General features: G+C 36.6%; 1 protein-coding gene across 1 annotated transcript in view; it reads right to left on the reverse strand.

Annotated features, from left to right (window-relative positions):
• The window catches only part of CPSF3 (cleavage and polyadenylation specific factor 3), an 86,616-nt gene that overhangs the window by 59,635 nt on the left and 6,146 nt on the right, over window positions 1–20,835 (reverse strand). The window contains exons 4-10 of the mRNA XM_007935110.2: window positions 19,006–19,134; window positions 17,622–17,799; window positions 13,883–13,972; window positions 12,315–12,465; window positions 7,667–7,842; window positions 3,711–3,869; window positions 2,615–2,761 (exon numbers count right to left, since the gene is read on the reverse strand). Coding sequence (XP_007933301.1) covers window positions 2,615–2,761; window positions 3,711–3,869; window positions 7,667–7,842; window positions 12,315–12,465; window positions 13,883–13,972; window positions 17,622–17,799; window positions 19,006–19,134 — 1,030 coding nt within the window. The remainder of the gene's footprint in view (window positions 1–2,614; window positions 2,762–3,710; window positions 3,870–7,666; window positions 7,843–12,314; window positions 12,466–13,882; window positions 13,973–17,621; window positions 17,800–19,005; window positions 19,135–20,835) is intronic.

Consider the following 20,835-nt stretch of genomic DNA (forward strand, 5'->3'; position numbering starts at 1 on the left):
ATATACTTTGTCTCATGTCATTGACCAAAATTTACAATGCAGCAGCTCCCCTCCCACTTCCTCCCCATAGTTACCTCCTCCCAGCGACCATCCCTTCACACTTAAAAGAGCTTTTTTATAAATCATAACATAAACTTTTTTTGTGGATAAAAAAAAGTGACTTCTGATATTTTCTTTTATTAAAGCAATACCAAATAAAACATTTCAGGATAAATTAAAAGCTTTGAAAGAGTATTTGTAACTATTGCATTAGCTACTAGTCTCTTTCTCTTTAGTTTTATAACATGTATTCTACAAAAATATACATTATAATTCTTAACCTATAGAGTACTATGGATTATTTCTTGTCTTGGGCTAACAGAAACACATCCAGTGTAACTAGTAGGCAGAAGCACATAGCATAGTGGTGAAGAGCCAAACTTTGGAGCCTGGCTGCATGGACACAAATCCTGTTACTGACACTTACTAGCTGTGTAACCCTGGGCAAGTCACTTAACATACTAATTTTCTCATCTACATAACAGTTGTTAGTTGTGAGAATCATATAAAATAATAGCTGTGGTATAGTAAATTATAAAAGCGTGGCTTTTCTAGCCATAAGTCTTATAAACTCCATGGTGGGATTTGCCGTGAACAACTGAGTAGCTCTTAATGGTTAAAATTATCTACCTGGGGTGTTTCTGTTGGGAGCAGCATAAATTAATTTTCTGGGAAGTTTGCTCTCTCTCAGTTGTATAGAATTCTGATGTTGGGATTGGTTAGTTTGGTCACACTGCCAGGTTCAAAAGGAGACCTCCTAGAGGCAGAAGGGATCTCTCATTGCTAGCTGGGAGATGTGAGAGACATGCATTGCTGAGAGAGAGAGAGGCAAGAGACATGCATTGCTGGGAAAGAGACACCAAGACACATGCACTGCTGAGAGAGAGACTAAGAGAGACTGTCGGCTGAGAGACAGCAGGCTGAGAGAGACTGAGTGTGTTCCTGAACTTAAATTGTAGCCTATAGCTTCCCTAATAAAACCTGTAATTTTTGAGTTCTGTGTGGCCACTGCAGTGAATTATCAAACCCAGCAGAGAGGTGGTGGGTGCTACAGGAGGAACAGTTGGTATCAGGGTTGGTGAAAGAGCTGGAGGGAGGCAGCATGCCTGCCCTCTCAGGGACAGGCATTGGGCTACTGATGGTGATACTGTCTTCTTCTTGTGGGGTTAGAGAAGTCAGAAGATGCAGCCTCCCTGCCCCTTTGGCAATAGTACAACGCCAGGTACATGAAAATACTCAATAAATAAATGCTAACTAATAAATAATAGTGTATGCAGCGGTCTGCTCCCATAAAGATTAGACTTGGAAAGCCTATGGGGCAGTTTTACACTGCCCTATAGGATCACTATGAGTCAGAACTGACTCACTGGCAACAGTTTTGGTGTTACTTATTATTACTACTACTACTTTCTAATAAAGTAGTATTTTATCATTATAAATTTTTGCTAGACCTGGTTATTAAAAGAAGGTATGCATCAAGTTCAATACAGAGATTTAAACTATTAAGTACAGAGACAGAACACACAAAAGCAATCAGAGGGAATGGGACTGAGAGTAAGGTGGTGGTATAGCTTGTTTACTGCAGCCCCTAAGCCACATACACTAGAAAACACTTGTGAGGAGTCTACCCTGTAACTAAACTCCACATGCTGTGATGCTTAAAGGCAGGTGAATGATTTTCTTTACCAAAGAATGTGCTCCTTAAAAGCCAGCAGCAAATACTTATGAGTGCTATCATGTCAGAAGAACTTGAAAACTAACAAAAGGCTTTTTCCACTAAACTAATTTGTAATACATTCAGGAAGGATATTCTATCTATGGATACTTCTCTATGGATACATCTTCCATAAGTATCTAATTAAAAATAAATATTTTTTCAAGTTTACTCTTGTCCCCAATTCCACCAAAACATATAATTACTACTTTTATAACTGCAAGAAATTTAACAATATAAATGTTATACTTAAAAATATATTTATAAAGCGTTATGAAATTGGTATTTCATATCTTTTTAAATTTTAAACTTTTAAAATTAAGTTAAATGACTGGGCCTTCTCCTATTTGCAAATTATCCCTGCACTACACATTTATTATTATGCATATGTAGCAGGCAGCATATTATATGGTTGAGATATATCTTTTCTCATTAAGTGGTTACAATAATATTATGTGGTAGATACTATTATTATCTCCATTTACAAATGAGGCACAGAAAGGTTAAGTAACTTGCCCCATGGTACACAGGAAGGAAAGGACAGGATGGTGCTGGGATTCAACACAATCAGCCTGCTTCTAAAGCCTGTGCTGTTAAGTTATTGGGGAGGCAGGGAAATATAATGGAAAAACAGTGGAACTGGCTTTAGTAGATCTAAGTAAGAATGAAGGAAACTGAAATGCATAACTTGCCTAACTCAGAGGGGAGCTAGTGTAAAGTCAAACCCAGGTATAAGTGACAATGCTTTGTTTATAAAGCACTACATTAACAGAAGGTGGCGTTTGATTTGTGGAGTGGCTGTTGTAAAGTTTCTTGGCTATGCTCTTTTTAAAATATTATAAATGAAATTCACAGACTAACCACATGAGGAGGTTTCAAAGCACGAATAAATTCACTGGTTTGCTGGTAATCTGTGTGAGCAGAGAAAGAAATGTAATCAACAGACATTTTCAGTGGTAACTTCTGTCCAGACATGGTAGTGATTTCTTCAGGTTCAGACATGATATGCTGTTCAAAAAGGAAAGAAATAAAAAAACTATTCACTTACAAAAGAAAGGGTACATTTTACACTTTTTCATGCAGTCATAAACTCTCATGTTAAAAATTTAGGACTTTTAGCACAAAATTCATTCTACCATTATTGATTTAATAAATGTCAAAAACTCAGTTCCTTGGTCCAGTAAACTTTTAAATTAAGCAGATTAACTAAAAACCAATGTATGTGGAATGTCACAGTGGAAATTATTAGTCTTGTTCTTAGAAAAGCAAACTTGTATGGCTAATTACTGTCCTGCTTTAAAGTTACTTCCTAGATTAAGAATTTGTAGGTTGATATCTCTATTCTAGAAATTTATTTTAAATATTTTTCTCTAAAAGATTTCATTGAATATGGTAAAGTAATGAAATTGATCACAGTTGGGAATCGCAATGTATTTTTAAAAAATAAAAAAACAGAAGTTACAGATAAGTGGAGATAAGTAAACATGATGTTTGGATGTTCAGAAATTTTCTTGAAAGTTTTGCAAATATTTTCTACAATATCTATATCCCTTAGAGTTAACATCAACCATCTCATACCAATGGGAAGATAAGCAGTTAACCCAAACACATTACACAACTTTTCAAAAAGAATTATTTATTAGTAAACCTCTTCTTCAACAGATGAGAGCATTCACGTGTGTCTCAAATATGTTCCTGTTTTTTACATGCAACCAGATGAATGCGTCTCTTAACTTTAATCTGCATGCCAATCACGTGGGGATCTTATTATGCCATTCATAGTGTGTGGAAATACTCAACCTTTTGAACATCTCTAGCTACTTATTCTCATCTGCATTTTTTAAAATCAAAACTTGCATTATTTAAAGAATTATTTCAGTAGAAAATCCTCTGAGGATACAGCCACCTGTGCAATTCTGATTACAAATAGCACAAAAGCCTAAGATTATTAACTAACCTTGGCAAGTGTCCCTTCTACACAGTATCCTGCTATAATGACACCATTCCTTTTATCAGTACACCAACTTTCAAATAGCTCTCTGGATAAGCCACTTTGCATCATACCCGGGGAAGCCATGACAACACTAGGACCAATGTCATCAAAATGATCCATGCTCTGAAAGAGAAAAAAGAATGATGAAAAGCATGTTAATGACAAAGCAAGCATTCTTTATTTATTATTTAAGAATGACACAAAACTAGGTAAAAGGATTAATCACATTATCAAAAGGGTCTTGACATTTCCTAAACAGTTCAGGCTGGAATGACAGGAAAACTGTTATGTATGCTTCCTGTATGTCCTCTAACCACATCTGACTCTATAATGTTCTTAAACCACATATTTATAAATCACTATTATGTATGCTTCTATAATGCTTTTTACACTGTTATGGTGTTTCTATAATGCTTTTAAATACCAATATATGTCACTTTTTTTTTCCTTTTCTTTTTATATAATTACCTTTACCCAAATAAAAATGTGTCTCTTACTTATCTAGCAATTTTTCCTCTCCTTCCCTACCCTCCCTGGTAACCAACAGTTTCCTTCCATGTGTGTGTAAGCCTTTCCTTTTATTATAGTGGACCCATATTTGTCCTTCTGTGACTGACTTATCTGACTCAGCATCATGTCCTCCAAGTTCATACACGTTATGAGGTATTCTGCCAATTCCTTTATTCTTTAGTGTTGCATACATAGTATTCCACTGTGTGAATGTACCATAGTTTGGTTATGCATTCATCTGCTGATGGGTATTTAGGTTGTTTCCATCTCTTTGCTATTGTGAATAGTGCTGCAGTGAACATGGGTGTACATATATCTATTCATGTCCCAGATCACACCTCTTTAGGATATATTCCGAGTAGCGGGATTGCTGGATCAAATGGTATTTCTATTTCCAACTTTTTAAGGATGTGCCATACCATTTCCCAAAGTGTTTGTACCATTTTACAGTCCCACCAGCAGTGTATGAAAGGTCCAACCTCTTCACATCCTCATCACATTTGTTGTTTTCTGTATTGCTGAACTTTGCTATTATTGCCGGAGTGAGATAATAACCTAATTGATGTTTTGATTTCCATCTCTCTAATGGCTAATGATCGTGAGCATTTCTTCATGTGTTTGTTTACTGCCCGAATATCTTCTTCGGTGATCTGTCTGTTCATGCCCTTTGCCCATTTTTGAACTGGACTGTTTGTCTTTTTGATGTTGAGGTACTGAAGTTTTCTATAAATTTTACAGATAAGCCCCTTGTTGGACATGTCATTGCTGAACCCATTTATGTTACTTATAACGTGAAGTTAGAAATACAAATGTGCATTCTATAATGCCCTTTAACCATTAATTGTAAACTGTTAGAAAATTGTTCTAACTTTGAAAATAGATAACATAGGTCAAAAATAACTCACCTAAATTGGGCTGTGCACCTGTACTCTGTGATAATGGAATGTGTTTTGGTTACCTGGTGCTGCTCTGGCAGGAATATATACCACAAATGGGATGGCCTTAACAAATAGGAGTTTATTCTCTTACAGTTCGGGAGGCTAGAAGTCCGAGTTCAAAGTGCCAGGCTCTAGGGGCTGTGTGAAAGCCCCTCAACCTTAGGCTTCTGCTCCACCTGTTGCTCCTGGTCCACTGGAGCTAGAGGCATCTCTTCACTCAGGCAGCTACTAGGTGCTGAGGCTAACAAGCCCAAGATCGACAAATAAAATGGCACAGTCCTGATATTACCAAACCACAAGGCAGGCCATTAATTCAAATCCACTGTAAGTTCCAAGGTCGGCAGAACATGGCAAGCCAATGAATAATGAGACAGCTACATGCAGGGTCCAAGCGTGCCACAAACTACAGACCATTCTCAAGGCTTCTCCTTATATATAGGAAGCAGACCACATCCCAAAGGCAGTTACTCAGCTATTTGTGGTAGATCCTACCATAGAGTTGATTGCTAGTCTCATCATGAGGAATAACTACCACCAGCTGCCCAACCACTCAACCAGGCCCAGCCAAGCTGACACACACACACATAACCACCACATAATGTAACAATGAAATCTCTATAACAAGATGTAAACATGTCACAGAATAATTTCCATAATTTAACTAATTAACTTGGCCTTGAAACCTATGTAGTAAATAAGAACACAAACATGCCATGCTCTGATTAGCAATAATTCAAATCTCTATAAATTAACAAAATATACATATGCCATACAACAATGCCCTTAATTGTCAATATAATAAACGAATTATAGTTGGTGATGACAGCACACAGGGTTTACATATCCATGGATTTCTGCTCATTTCTGTGGAAAACAGAAGTGAAAGGTCTCTATGAGTCTCCGTCTGAAGTCTTGAAGCCTGCTGTGATACTGCTCACAAGCAACCTCAGACCCTAGCTGCAGGGAGCACCTAAGTTTGAGGAGTGGTAAAATCTCCTCCCCGAGACCATTTGTTAAAGGTAAAAGCCTAAAGCCCAAAGATTCAGACTCTAACATTTAAACTAACACTGTAATTGTCAATTTTGATTCTCTAGTGCAAAAATGTCTTGAGGTCTTAGTGCCTTGCCGTGACTACCTGGCATAAACTAAACCTAGTTTATGCATGACAAACCTGAGCATTTCTTTATTTATTCTTAAGATAAAATCCTTCAGGACAAAAACAAAGTAACAAAAAGCAGTCAATGACATTGATCTTCAAAACTTTCTATTGGCAGCTAAAGGGCCATTAGAACCATTAGCCTAGTCCATAGTTGAGAGAAGTGTCCTTAAGCCAGAAAGAGGGAATAATAATTAGGAAAACCTGAAAGCCTTCCTTTCTCTTGTCTTAGAGTACTATTGCTCAGAAAGTATTAAATTTAAAGACAAACCTTCATACATTTTAATGTTTACATAGAGAAATATTACTAAACTCTTCACAGACAACATTTTTATAAGAGTAAGCTTGAAATACGAATTTGAGCAAGGCTTTTAAGAGCGAACAAATAACAAGTTTTTTAGGGGCTGGTTTGTCTCCCTTCGAACAAATAACTTACTGGTCTGTAGCCTCACACTATCTATTATTAGCTCTCTATTATAATAATTGCCTGATAAAAACTTCTAGTAAACTTAAATACGATGATTTCAAATATAATTACACAATAACCTATGACTTAAACTTCTTACACAACAATGGTCACCACAGCCAAGCTTCTGGTAGCCAAAGGAAATTTCCTTTCCTTGTTTATATCTGCTGCTTAAGATTATTCTTCTTGTTTACCTTCTCTATCGAGGATTCTCCACCTGGAGTTTTGTAACTATCCCTATAATCAACACTACCCACAAGGGATTTTGATTTAATTCGTGTGGGGGTTCATCCCCAGCATCATGATTTTTAAAACTCCCTAGGTGGTTTCATTGTATAGAAAAGTTTGAGAACCGCTGTTCTTCAATTAAGATCAGTGTTTCTCAAACTTTAATGCACATACTCATCACCTAGAGAATCCTTTGCTAAAATACAGATTCTGATTCAATAGATCCGGGATGAGGCATGAGATTCTGAATTTTTAGTAGCAAGGCCTTGAAATTCAAAGAGTGGCAGCTTAAGTATCATTCTTAAAAATGTAAACCTCTGAGCTCCAACCCTGGTGGTGCAGTGGTTAAGGGTTTGGCTGTTAACCTAAAGGGGGTGCTTCAAACCTGCCAGCTGATCTACAGGAAAAAGATGTGACAGTCTGCTTCTGCAAAGATTACAGCCTTGAAAATTTTATGGGGCAGTTCTGCTTTGTCCAATAGGGTCACTATGAGTCAGCTAGGTAGAGAATAGTTAAGACTCTAACAGGAAGGATTCAGCCACAGGGTCAACTACAGGTGACCTCTAAGAACTAATGACTTATTTGCATTTTGTCCAACTTTCTCTCCTCCACAAGCACTTACCTTGAGATTGCTAATGTGTTTGAATACAAAGGGATTATTGATGTTGATCTGTTTGCGGATTTTGTCATTCATGGCATTTACATATGTCTGGTACACTGCCATACACTTCTTGGCCAAAGATGATGCATAGTATATTGGAATGTCATGAAGTTCTGGGTGATTCTGCCAGTATTCATCTAGAGAGAGATTTAACAAAAAACAAACATTACTTGATTATGTGGGAATAGGCAATAGCAAAGACATTAAAATATAACTATATTTTAAGAAAAATTAGCCTGTCCTTACTAACTTAAAGTTACATTTAAACTACAAAACTAAAACTTATTTCTAAGTACTAGTGTAAGATCTAAAAAGAATGCTGTGATCATACTCCAAAAATATGGAGGTTTGATTTGGTGTCAGTTTACAATGCATAATAGACTATTATTAACCCAGGGAGACAGTAGAATCTGTGACAGTTTAAATAACAATGATTATGCAAATAGTGTCTGATAACTAATGAAAACAGTTGGCAATATACTTTCAAAGAAAGTCTTATTTTAACAGAAAACCAAAACCAAAACCAAAACCAAAACCAAAACCAAACCCACTGCCATCAAGTTGATTCTGAGCTACAGGATAAAGCAGAACTGCCCCACAGGGTTTCCAAGGCTATAAATCTTTACTGTTTCATCTTTCTCCCATGGAGCGGCTGGTGGGTTTAAACCAACAACTTTTTAGTTAGCAGCCGTATGTTTTAACCACTGCATCACAGAGCTCCTTATTTTAAAGGAAAAACAAAAAAAAAAAACCCCAAAACCCCAAACTCACTGCTGTTGAGTTGGTTCTGACTCATAGAGACACCTCCTTGGGTTTCTGAGGCGGTATCCCTAAGTAGATTGCCTAGTCTTGTGAGACCATGTTTCTATATAACCACCCTGTATGTAACCATTTTTAAGTATGTAGCCATTTTGCAATATGCCTTAGCATTTACTTCACGCTTCAGTGCTTTAGTTACTGGAAAAACCACAAGGAGTCCTGACTACCCCCACCTCATCGATACTCCCTAGCAACAACCAATCAGTAAACAGCAAGAAAATACCTTACCTAAAATAGTTAGAAATGGCAGTCTGTGGCTTTGGCCCCAAAGACAGAGCCAATCAAGTAGGAACAAATAGCAACTTGAAAAATGTCAACCAATCCTGTAATTTTCTGATGGAAACTTCCTCATTTCTGCTGTAACCCCTATAAAAACCCTGTTACCCCTGAGTTCAGGGCTCTCAATCCTGAACTGCTGAGTCGGTGACAGTTGGGGGTCTGAGCTCAAGCTTGAATAAACAACCCCTATGCTTTTGCAGGAGCTCTGGTAGCATAGTGGCTAAAGCACTTGACTGCTAACCAGAAGGCTGGCGGTTCAAACCCACCAGCCACTCCTCAGAAGGAAGGTTGGGCAATCCTACTTCCGTAGTGATACTGCCTCGGAAACCCAAGGAGGGGTCACTATGAGTCGGGGCCGACTCGATGGCACACAACAACAACAACAACAACATGCTTTTGCAGCGGAATCGGCTCCTTGGTGGTTTTTGAGGATTCAAGATCTGGGCGCAACAGTCTTTCTTCTAAGGAGTGGCTGGTGGGTTTGAACCGCCAGCCTTCTGGTTAGCAGTCAAATGCCTTAGGTACTGTGCCACCAAAGCCTTCATTAAATCTCAAAACTGTGTAAGTACAGTATGGTCAAAAGACATCATTTAACTATTAACCCATTGCCAGTGGGTCAATTCTGAGTCAGATCCAACTCGACAGCAGTTAGTTTTTTTTTTTTAATGTGCTTTATGTTTTTTTGGGCCCACTGCCCCCTGGTATCTTCATAACCATGCTATGCTAATTTTTTTTATAGCAACATGTAAAAAAATTAGCATAGCATACTGTGATAGTTGGAGCTGTGTGTCAACTTGGCTGGATTCTGTGTGGTTTAACTCAATTCTGTGTGGTTTAAGCAATTTTGATGTGGGTTGTTCCCATAATAGCATCAGATGTGTATGTTCTGAGCAGCCAATCCATTGAAAGGAAATTTCCCTAGAGGTGTGGGCTGCTTCCAGTATATTTATGGACATCCTAGGAAAAGAGACACTCTTCTGTGGATCGGGATTCTGTTGGGCTGCCTACAACTGTCCATGAGTGAATAATCCACCATTTGGCCTGGAGATCTTGGATTCGTCATTCATTGGAGTCAACAGCCAGTATACTGCCTGCCAACCTTGAGAGCCTCAGCCCCTGCAGCTGCGTGAGTCGGGAAAAGCCTCCAGTTTGACATTTGATCCAAGAACTTAGGATATGCCAGCTTCTATAAGTGTGTGAGGAGCTCTGGTAGCATAGTGTCTAAGGCACTTGACTGCTAACCAGAAGGCTGGCAGTTTAAACCCGCCAGCCACTCCTTGGAAGGAAGGCTGGGCAATCTACTTCCATAGTGATACTGCCTCGGCAACCCAAGGAGGGGTCGCTATGAGTTGGGTTCGACTTGATGGCACATAACAACAACATAAGTGTGTGAGCCATTTTCCTAAGATAAATTTCTTTCTCTCTCTGTATAAGCTTTACTGGTTTTGCTTCTCTAGAGAACCCAAACACACATACTTATAAAAATACTTCATGGGGAGGGCACAGTTGGCAAAAAAAAAAACCCACATACATACAAAAATATGGTAAGTGATCATTCTTTGTAAGGATAGTAACTGTTTTTCAGTCATGTGTTACATATTTCCTGATTTGCCCTGATTTATTTTGTTCATATTTTTTTGATGCAATTAAATTTTTGAATGGTATCTAAGTTTTCCATCATATGCTTATGATTTCTCATATACCCTGAAAAGCATTCTCCATCCTGAGGTCAATATCTCCTACTTTTTATGTGTATTTTTATGAATAAATTTTAAATATTAAAAAGAAATGGAATAACTTGCCCAACGTCATATGGTTAAAGTGTAGATGAGACTTGAAATCAGTGACCCTAATGGCTATCCTCTTAATACTCTACTACATTCAAAGGGTTGCTATGAGTTGAAATACTCTACTACATTAAAAGGTTGCTACGAGTTGAAATCGACTTGATGACAATAGGTTTGGTTTTTCTAGTGTATTACGAGCAAGAATGCAAATGGAGAAAAAGGAGCAAACAACTGCAGAAAGCTGTCCTAGTTCACAAAATGAATCATTATATATGCTTTGATAGTAGGGTTGCCAGATCAAACACAGAATGCCCAGGTAAAACATTTTTAGTATAAAAATATATATGAAATATTTGATATAATCACACTAAAAATTATTATTTGAAATTAAAACTTAATTTGGTGTCCTATATTTTTATTTGCTAAATCTGGCAACCTAATCTGATAATGACTACATGTTTCATCTTCGTAACCTCCTCTGCTCTTCATATTACTTGTTATAAAGACTTTTCATCTTAAGATTTCTAAGCACTGATTTGACTTGCAGTTAGAAAAGAAGACCAAGTCAAGACTAAGAGAAGACTGGACTAGATTAGAATTTGGAAAACCTTGCATTTAGTTAAGTATTGTCTTTTACAGCCTCTGTCACAGATTTACCTTTGATCTTGGGTCATATAGTCAATCTTTCCTTGTTTTTCTTTTCACTGTAACAAGGATAATTTTTATCCATATTATCAAACAGAACTGAGAATAAGAGCTTAAAATGTGATAATTTCCAGCTCTTCATATTGAAGCTATATAAATATAAGGCATCTATAATTTGTTCTTTAGGAACAGTGCTTTCTCCAAATAGAAGCATAGAATGTTTAAGTTAGAAGGGATCAAGTCCAAACGTATGCTAAAAAATAAGTGACACTGACTGTTCCTCCTATTACAAAAAGTCATACATATTCACTGAAGTATTTAGAAAATGGAAAAAAAAGCATAAAATAAAAAATATTTTATTTTCCCACTATGCAGATTTAGGGAGCTCTGGTGGTGTAGTGCCTGAGGCATTTGACTGCTAACCAGAAGGCTGGCAGTTCAAACCCATGAGCCACTCCCAGGAAGGAAGGTTGGGCAATCTACTTCCATAGTGATACTGCCTCGGAAACCCAAGGAAGGGTCGCTATGAGTCAGATCCGACTCGATGGTAGTGAGTTTGGTTGGTTTTATGCAGATTTAATATTCGTCCAGACATCTGGATATTTTTACCCAACTAGAGTCAGAATATATACTGTTTTGAACCTTATATTTTGGGTCTATTTCATGTGAAATATGTAATTACTTGTCTGTAACATGACTTTTCCTTACGGTGTGGTATTTACTGATGTAACTTAAAAAAAAAAAAATACTAAAGTGATGGCTACCCATTATTAACAAAATTTTCTGTATATTCCAGTTGTTTCCCAGAGGTAGAACTGTTGGGTTAAAGGATATACATTTTGTTTAAGACTTCTGATGCTGATTGGTAAGTAAGCTGGCAACCAAAAAGGTACGCCAACTTATTTTCCTGGTGGCAGTGCATGAGTGGCTGGTTCCTTGGGTTTTTGCTAGCACCAAACCTGTTTTAAAATGAAAATCTGAAACACAGACATTGAATGACTTATCCCAGGCCATGTATTATTTTGATATAATGGCAGTTTGAGATTTTGATAATCTCCCAAATAAAAGAAAAGGCATACCTAAAATCAAGAGCAGCTCCTGAGCCCTTCCAAGAGCAAAGACAGGAATGAGACCTCTGCCCCCTCTATTTACAATATCATGAACAGTGTTACAGAATCTTGCTTCTCGTTCTTCACGTTTCTCATGGATATGGGTCCCATAAGTAGATTCCTAAATAACATGTTAGAAGCATGAAACACAGACTGAGGATCCCCAAAAAATGTAAAAGTTATACATCATCAATGAGATAAAGGGATTCATTTTTGCATTAACATGACATTTACTTGATATTTTGTAACACTGTAATTGGAAAGAAGACCAAATAAGAATTTTGGAATTCAGATCTGTGTAAGTAGTAAGAATCTTTCAGAAAATAGAATCAGGAAATCATTCAAAAATGTATCTTAACACATATCCTCCTCAAGATAATTCTGCAATCTTTTTTAACCATTCTGATTTCCATGAAGGAAAAAAGCCTATTTCTCACATTCCTATGGAAGTCTATAATGTAGAAATAGACATTGTTTCTTATACTTCCATTTAAGAATATCGCCTAAAGCCTTGCTATATGTGGTCCTCTGAGCAGGGACACTGACATGACCTAGGGGCTTGTTATCAATGCCGTGTCTTAGGCCCCACAATGAATAAGAATCTGCCTGCTCACAATATCACCAGATAATTCATACACATTAAAGTTTGAAGCACTCCTCTATAATACCAGATAACATGCAAATAACTTTTTTCTGAGTATTAAAAATAATAAATCTTTCCTTACCTTACATTAGGGTCAATTTATGTGCTGAGTAACCAAGGCAAACCCAAACTAGTTACATGTTGCTTAGATCACAACACTAGGCCCTCACAATTGGCAGCTGATGGATGCTGCAGGTGGTTGGGAGAAAAGCAGGCAGCTTTCCATTCTGAACAAATATATTTGATGTTCTTATATTGATCACAGGTCCAAAAGATTTCTTAACCAATTCCTGACCCCACTGTTTACAATTACACATTTATGAATACTTGTTTCTAACCATTTATTCATTGCCCCTTTCCCACACAACACAAAAAGAGCCTCTGTACAGTTTTTTCCTCTTCTCCTGGGACTCAAAACCTGGTGGGCATGCAGGACATATATTTAAAATGATGAAAAATATGACAAGTTAGCATGTGCTAAGAGCCAAAAGATAGTTACTACAGCAAAGACAGAAAGGCCACACCATTTATACATAACTCTTAAGACGTCCTATGTATTCAAGGTACTGCACTTAGACAAAAATATTTAAGAGACAAGGAAAGAGTACACCCCCTATAAAATAACCTGCCTAAAGATGGCTTAGCATTTTTTTCTTTTTTGGTATTACACCAGAGTTAATACAGGAGCTCTGGTGATACAGTGCCTAAAGCATACATTTAATAGCAAGAATGTGGACCTGCACTGCAGAGAAAAACCTCAAAATAAATTTTATACTAAAAAGCCAGATACCTTTATATCCAATAAAGTATTACGAAAATGAGATCATAATATTTTTCCCACAGAAAAAATGTTATTTACATTACACTATTTATAATACAGTACACTGATACTTACAATGATAAGAATATCAGGCTTAATATTAGGAATTTCAGCTGCCATTAAATGTCTATCTTCTTGTCTTGAGAAATCACCTGTGTACAAAAGCTGTGAAAAAAAAGCTGGTAAGTTAGAATTTTGGAAGATTGCATTTTGCTGTTGAATAGATTAAGCTCATGACATCTAAAAATTAATTGAAAAAATAATTGCCTACAACTGATGAAATATAGATATAACACTTACGTCTAATTAAAAATCTACACATTAGTTAAGTCACCAAGCCATTCAGTGTTTTAACTATTCAATCTAACTTAACAGGAATACTATATTCCCAGAATCATCCCTAATCTATGTATTAACAAACTTGAGAAGTTCTAAGAACTTCTTACAAGAGAGGAGAATATGATAAAAAAAGAAATCTACCAAAGTATATGGAAGTACTGTCTAAAATGGAAAATAAAATGATACCAGGACTGGCATCAAATTTCAAATGAGAATTTAACCTGCATTTGTGCTATTTTTTGCTTACACTTTATGCCCTTGGACAGATAGCAAAAATAAATGACTTAACAGTATATGGTGCAATTTTGTGTGTAAAATTTTCAAATATATGAATACCTGCAAAAATGTAGGACAATATTACACTACAGTATTGGTTCTCAACTCTGGCTACACAGTAGAATCACCTAGAAAACTTAAAACAAATAAATAAATGGTATGAGTCACACCCCCAGATTTTGATTCAAAGCTGTTTTTGTTTTAAACTTTTTATTGTGATTAGGGTGAAATTTTACAGATTTATTTTCCATTCAACAGTTCATATTCACTTTGTTTTGTGACACTGATTACAATCCCAAGGTAACAGCTCTCTTCCCACTTCCTCCCTGTGGTTACCATTGTCCTGTATCCTTCTTTCCCATATATTCTTGCCTCCCTACCTTTCTCCCTGCAGGAATGCTGCCACTCTGATCTCCCCTGGTTGATTTTTCTAAGAAGCGTATCTCCCTGGTGTAACTGTTCATTTCATAGGCCTATCTATTCTTTGGCTGAGAGTTAAGCCACAGGAATGAATTCAATTCCAGGCCCAAAGGGTGACTAGAGACCATAGTCTTGAGGGTTTCAGCAAACTCCATCTGACCAGTAATCCCAGTCGTTTTTATGGTTTTGAATTTTGTTCTACATTTTTATCCCACTATATGAAGGATCTCTAATTTTGATCCCTTTCTGAGTGGTTTTCATTGGTAGCCAGGCACCATCTAGTTCTTCTGGTCTTAGGGTTGTGTAGGCTTAGGTTCCCATGATTCCATAATCCCTTGGACTAATTGTTTCCACGCATCCTTGATTTTCTTCATTCTTCTTTGCTCCGGATGAGGAGAGATCAATAGTTGCATCTTAGAGGGCTGCTCAGAAGCTTTTAGGACTCTAGTCACTATGCACCAAAGTAGGATGTAGAACAATGTTTTTGTGTACTATGTTGTGTCAGTTGAGTCTGAGTCCACGAGCCTAGCAACTCATTCCCTCAAGGTGTTTGGCTGTGGCTAAGAAGTTACCTTAACTTTGTCCTGTTAGCTCTACAGCATATATATATATGGATATCTTCATAGTGCATACAAACATGTACATAGGAACATCATCTGCCAAACCTGTATGTGGTCATTCCTGTTTGCCTACCTATGGTCATATTGCCTGTCCACCTATTTATCCATCTATAGATGGTTTGTTATTTCTGGTAATTCAGTATCATGTATATAATAGTATTTACCTTTGGTGTCTCCTCTTGTGCACCTCTCTGTCATCCTTTTTTTAGTGATACTGTGTTAGTCACATGTTTTTGTTATATTGCCTTTCCATTCACCCAAGTCAATAGTCTCTTAACTAGCTAGTGGTTTTCCCTCCCTTCCCTTCCTCTCCCCTCCCTTCCCTGATAACAAAGAAAATTTCCTTCCCTGTGTAAACCTTTCCTTGACTTTTTATAATAACAGACTCATACAGTTACTTGTCCTTCTTTGATTGACCATTTTTTACTCAGGATAATGTCCTCCATGTTCATCCACATTATCAGGTAACTCAGGGATTCATTATTCTTTATTTTGCATAGCATTCCATTATGTGTATGTACTTCAGTTTGGTTATCCACTTATCTGTTGATGGATACTTAGGTTGTTTCCATGTCTTTGCTACTATGAATAGTGCTGCAATGAACATGGGTGGATACATACCTATTCATGTCCTGGATCTCACCTCTATAGGATATATTCCTAATAGTAGATTGCTGGATCAAATGGTATTTCTAGTTCCAACTTTTTGAGGAAGCTCCATATCATTTTCCACAGTGGCTGTATCATTTTATAGTCTCACCAGCAGTGTATGAGAGTTACTATCTTTCCACACCCTCACCAGCATTTGTGATTTTCTGTCTTGTTGAACTTTGTCATTATTGCTGGAGTGAGATGATATCTCACCATTATTTTGGTTTGCACCTCTCTAAAAGCTAATGATCATGAGCAATTCTTCACGTGTCTATTGGCTGCCTGAGTATCTTCTTTGGTGAAGTGTCTATTCATGTCCTTTGCTTAATGGGTATGTTTTTAAAAGCCCCCTAAGTGATTTTTTTCCCCCTCTAAATTTCTGTTATATAGAAATATACAGAACTTATTTGTAAGAGAACTTATTTGTAAAATTTGTATTATTTGTAAAATAGAAATTTTGCCATTTTTAATGTGTAAAATTCAATGACATTAATTATATTCACATGTTGTGCAACCATCACCACCCCCCAACAAAAACTCAGTATCCTTTAAGCAGTACCTCTCTATATTCCCCTCCTACCTACCCCTAGTAACCACCAATAAATTATGGTCTCTATGCATTTGCTTATTCTAGATATTTCATATAAATGGGACCATACAATATTTGTCCTTTTGTGTCTACCTTATTTTACTCATCCAATGCCATAGCACGTATCAAAACTTCATTTCTCCTTATAACTAAATAATATTCCACTGTATGGATATATCCCATTATCTATTCATCTGCTGATGGACACTTGGGTTGTTTTATGGATTGAACTGTGTCCCCTAAAAATATGAGTTGTGAATTCTAACACCTAAATTTGTGGCTATAATCCCATTTGGGAATGGTTTTTCTTCCTTAAGAGGCCTTATCAGTGTAGGATGTATTTTAAGCCAATTACCTTTGAGATATAAAAATCATGTCTTAACTTTAAATGGAAATAGCTACAAAGACAGCTCTTCCTTAACCAGCTCTCAACTGAAAAGCGATCAATTCTATAGTAGAGTTAAGCAACTTACTGTTTGAAATGGTATTTCACTCTTTTCTCAGTACAAACCTTAACTGGAAACCATTGTAAATTCTGGGAGCTCTGGTGGCATAGTGCCTACGACATGTGACTGCTAACCAGAAGGCTGGCAGTTCAAAACCACCAGCCACTCCTCGGAAGGAAGGTTAGGCAATCTACTTCTGTAATCATACTGCCTCAGAACCCAAGGAGGGGTTGCTATGAGTTGGATCTGACTCTATGGCAGTGATTTGCATTGTGTATTGAGTTTACCACATGAAATTGTCTTGATATAGAAAGTATTGTAACAGATATGAACTACGATATTAAAAAGCAATAAGCATCAATTTAATATTTATCTCATGTTTCAGTGCTCTGACACGCTGTCTTAGGAAATTTTCTTTTATACAGCTTTGTACTGATTTCTCCTAGAGAAAAAAATGGCCAGTTAGATAATACCTTGACACCTGCAATCTCAATCATGAACATGGCAGCTCCAAGAACGTGGCCTGCATGGTAACACCAAAACTTGATTCCTGCAACTTCCTTAACTTCATGAAAGTTGATAGTTTCAATTTTGTCCATGCTCTCTTCCAAATCTGTTTCAGTATACAGCATGTCGTCCGCTGATATATTACTAAATTTTGAAAGATGGCAACAAAATGAATCAGGCTAAGTTTTTCTTATGTCTTTGAATTCAAAGAAATTGTCTCTGTATGGCACATCCAAGAAGACACTGCTTAAAAATATAGTAAGTATGGATTATGTTATTTAAAAGCTCTTAGACATTTTGTATTTTGTTTTTACTCTGCAGTTATAATAAAAAGGTTTAATGTATATAGCTAAGAAGCTTGATTTTAAGCAAAGCACACAGTAAATTAAGACACTAAGCAAAAAGTATTCTTAGGATAGTATTTCTCAAGCTTTTTTCCTACTCTAACACTACCAAGAGATACACCTCACTCATATATACTGAACCACAGCAGAGATCTCATGCTGGAATATGAAAGGATTTCTTTATAAAATCTAGCTTAACTTTTCCCTGACTATGGTATTCTTCTAAGAAGCAATACAGAATAGTGGGTAAGGATATAGACACTGGAACCAGATTCCTGAGTTCAAATCCCAGCTGTTTCTTATTGCTGTGTGATACCTTAGACATATTACCTTATTTTTCTGTGCTTCAGTCTCATTGTTTGTAAAACGCGGTTTATAACAGAACATTTATCATCAGTTTGGTATGAAGATTAAACTAATTAATATATGTTAAAAACTGAGGACTGTTTCTGGTATGTGGTAATCATTATTTAATTAACTAATATTACTATCATGATAACCCTTCTACTCCTTTGTATTTACATATGAAGAATAACAAATTGCATCTTAGATATCCCTGGAATATACATAAACTCTTGAAGTTAATAACTTGTACTGTAGGTATCATAAAAACGCTTCATTCTTTCTTGTAGAGAAGTTCTTACAATGTCCTCACTTTTTCATTTAAAATAGTCAGTTTTCTTTGATTAAATAATCCAAAATAAGAATTCAGTATATATTGCTGTGTAATGTATTTGGTTTTAAATTTTAATAAAACTATGAATTGTTACTTACAGAGTACTTCTATTATACCTTGTAACTCACTTAAGTCACAAAAATTTAAAAGGTATAAAGTCTCAAAGGCCAAGAAAGTGTGAGGTACATCATGCGTGTTCAGTGATTTATAACTGAATGACTAAATTACTGAACAAAAGAGCACACTCCATTTTAAAACACAAATGAGGCTATGTCTTGAATTGTATCACATAGAGCCAAATGCACATGCAAACCTAATAAAGCAACTTACCTAACTTTGACATAATCTGAAAGAAGCCATCTATAAATAGCTTTCGTTGCATGAGTCATAAATGTTCTTCCTTTGAAACTTGTCTTTTGTAGAAACCAGGGCAAAGCTCCACAGTGATCCAAATGGAAACTTAAAGAAACAAAGAGGTTCTGTTAAAATGTTATCCATCATATAGGAGCTCTGGTAGCATAGTGCCTAAGGCACTTCACTGCTAACCAGAAGGCTGACGGTTCAAACCCACCAGCCACTCCTTGGAAGGAAGGTTGGGCAATCTACTTCCATAGTGATACCACCTGGGAAATCCAAGGACGGCTCGCTAAGAGTTGGGTCTAACTTGAGGGCACATAACAACAACAACAACTCCATGCAATTAAACTACTGCTCACAGGACAATAAAGTCATAGATAACAATTACATATGATACTTTCAGAACACAAAGAGCAAGTATATGCAGTCAAATGCCTTAGGTACTATGCCACCAGAGCTCCTAGTATGTGCAAAGAGAAGGAAAAATGTATCTATTTTCAGTTTAGGAAAAATACGTTAAAAATATTTTTCTAAATAACAAAAAACTTTATCAAAAGTAATTAGAGAGGGAATAAGAATGTACCCAAACCTGTTCTTAGCAGCCAAAATTATAAAAACACTTTAGGGGAATAAAGTTGAAACATGCTGTTATTTACAAATACGGTTTCTACAGAAGAAATGACAGGATAGTGACTTCAAGTAGAAATTCTGTGAAAAGGCTTTCTTAGTCTCAAGTATTACAATGATCCAAGGTAAGTACTGCCTCCTTCCCACTTATCCCCTAGATTCACATCTGTTGTTGTTGGTGGGTGCCAATGAGTCGGTTCTGACTCATAGTAACCCTATGTATAACAGCAACAAATACTACCAAAGATCCTGCACCATTCTTACAATCATTGTTATGTTTAAGCCCATTACTGTAGCCATGGTGTAAATCCATCTCATTGAAGGTCTTCCTCTTTATTGCTGACCCTCTACTTTCCCAAGTATTATGTCCTTCTCCAGGGACTGGACCATCCTGACAACATGTTCAAAGTACATGAGATAAAATCTCACCATCCTCACTTCTCAGGAGCATTCTGGCTGTACCTCTTCCAAGACAGATTTATTCACTCTTCTGGTGGTCCATGGTATATTCAATATTCTTCATCAACACCATAATTCAAAGGCATCAATTTTTCTTTGGTCTTCCTTATTGTCCACCTTTCACATGCATAAGAGATGATTAAAAACATCATGGTTGAGCAGATATACTTTAGTTCTCAAAAGTGACAGCTTTGCTTTTAAATACTTTCAAAGACTTTTTCGTAGCAGATATGCCCAATGTAATACGTTTTTTGATTTCTGCTTCCATGGGCACTCACTGTGGAACCAAGGAAAATGAAATCTTTGGCCACTTTTTCTAACTGAAAATGGATGCTTTTTCCCTTCTCTCTGCACATATTTAATATTGGTGTTCTGAAAGCATGCAACTGTTATATAGAACTTTTCTGTCCTGTGAGCAAGTTTAACTGCATATATGATGGATAATATTTCAAAATTTAACAGAACATCTTTGTTTCTTTATCTTTTCTCTGTTTATCATGATGTTTCTTATTGGTCCAGGTATGAGGATTTTTGTTTTCTTTATGTTGAGGTGTAATCCATACTGAAGGCTATAGCAGTCTTTGAGCTTCAAATCTTCTTTACTTTCACCAAGGAAGGTTGTGTTACTTGTATATCACAGGTTGTGAATGAATCTTCCTCTAATCCCGATGGTGTGTTTTTCTTCATATAGTCCAGCTTCTCAGATTATTTGCTCAG

Source organism: Orycteropus afer, unplaced genomic scaffold (genome assembly GCF_000298275.1).
Source record: "Orycteropus afer afer isolate SDZICR_OR568_19922 unplaced genomic scaffold, OryAfe1.0 scaffold00025, whole genome shotgun sequence".
In the NCBI taxonomy this organism is placed as follows: domain Eukaryota; kingdom Metazoa; phylum Chordata; class Mammalia; order Tubulidentata; family Orycteropodidae; genus Orycteropus; species Orycteropus afer.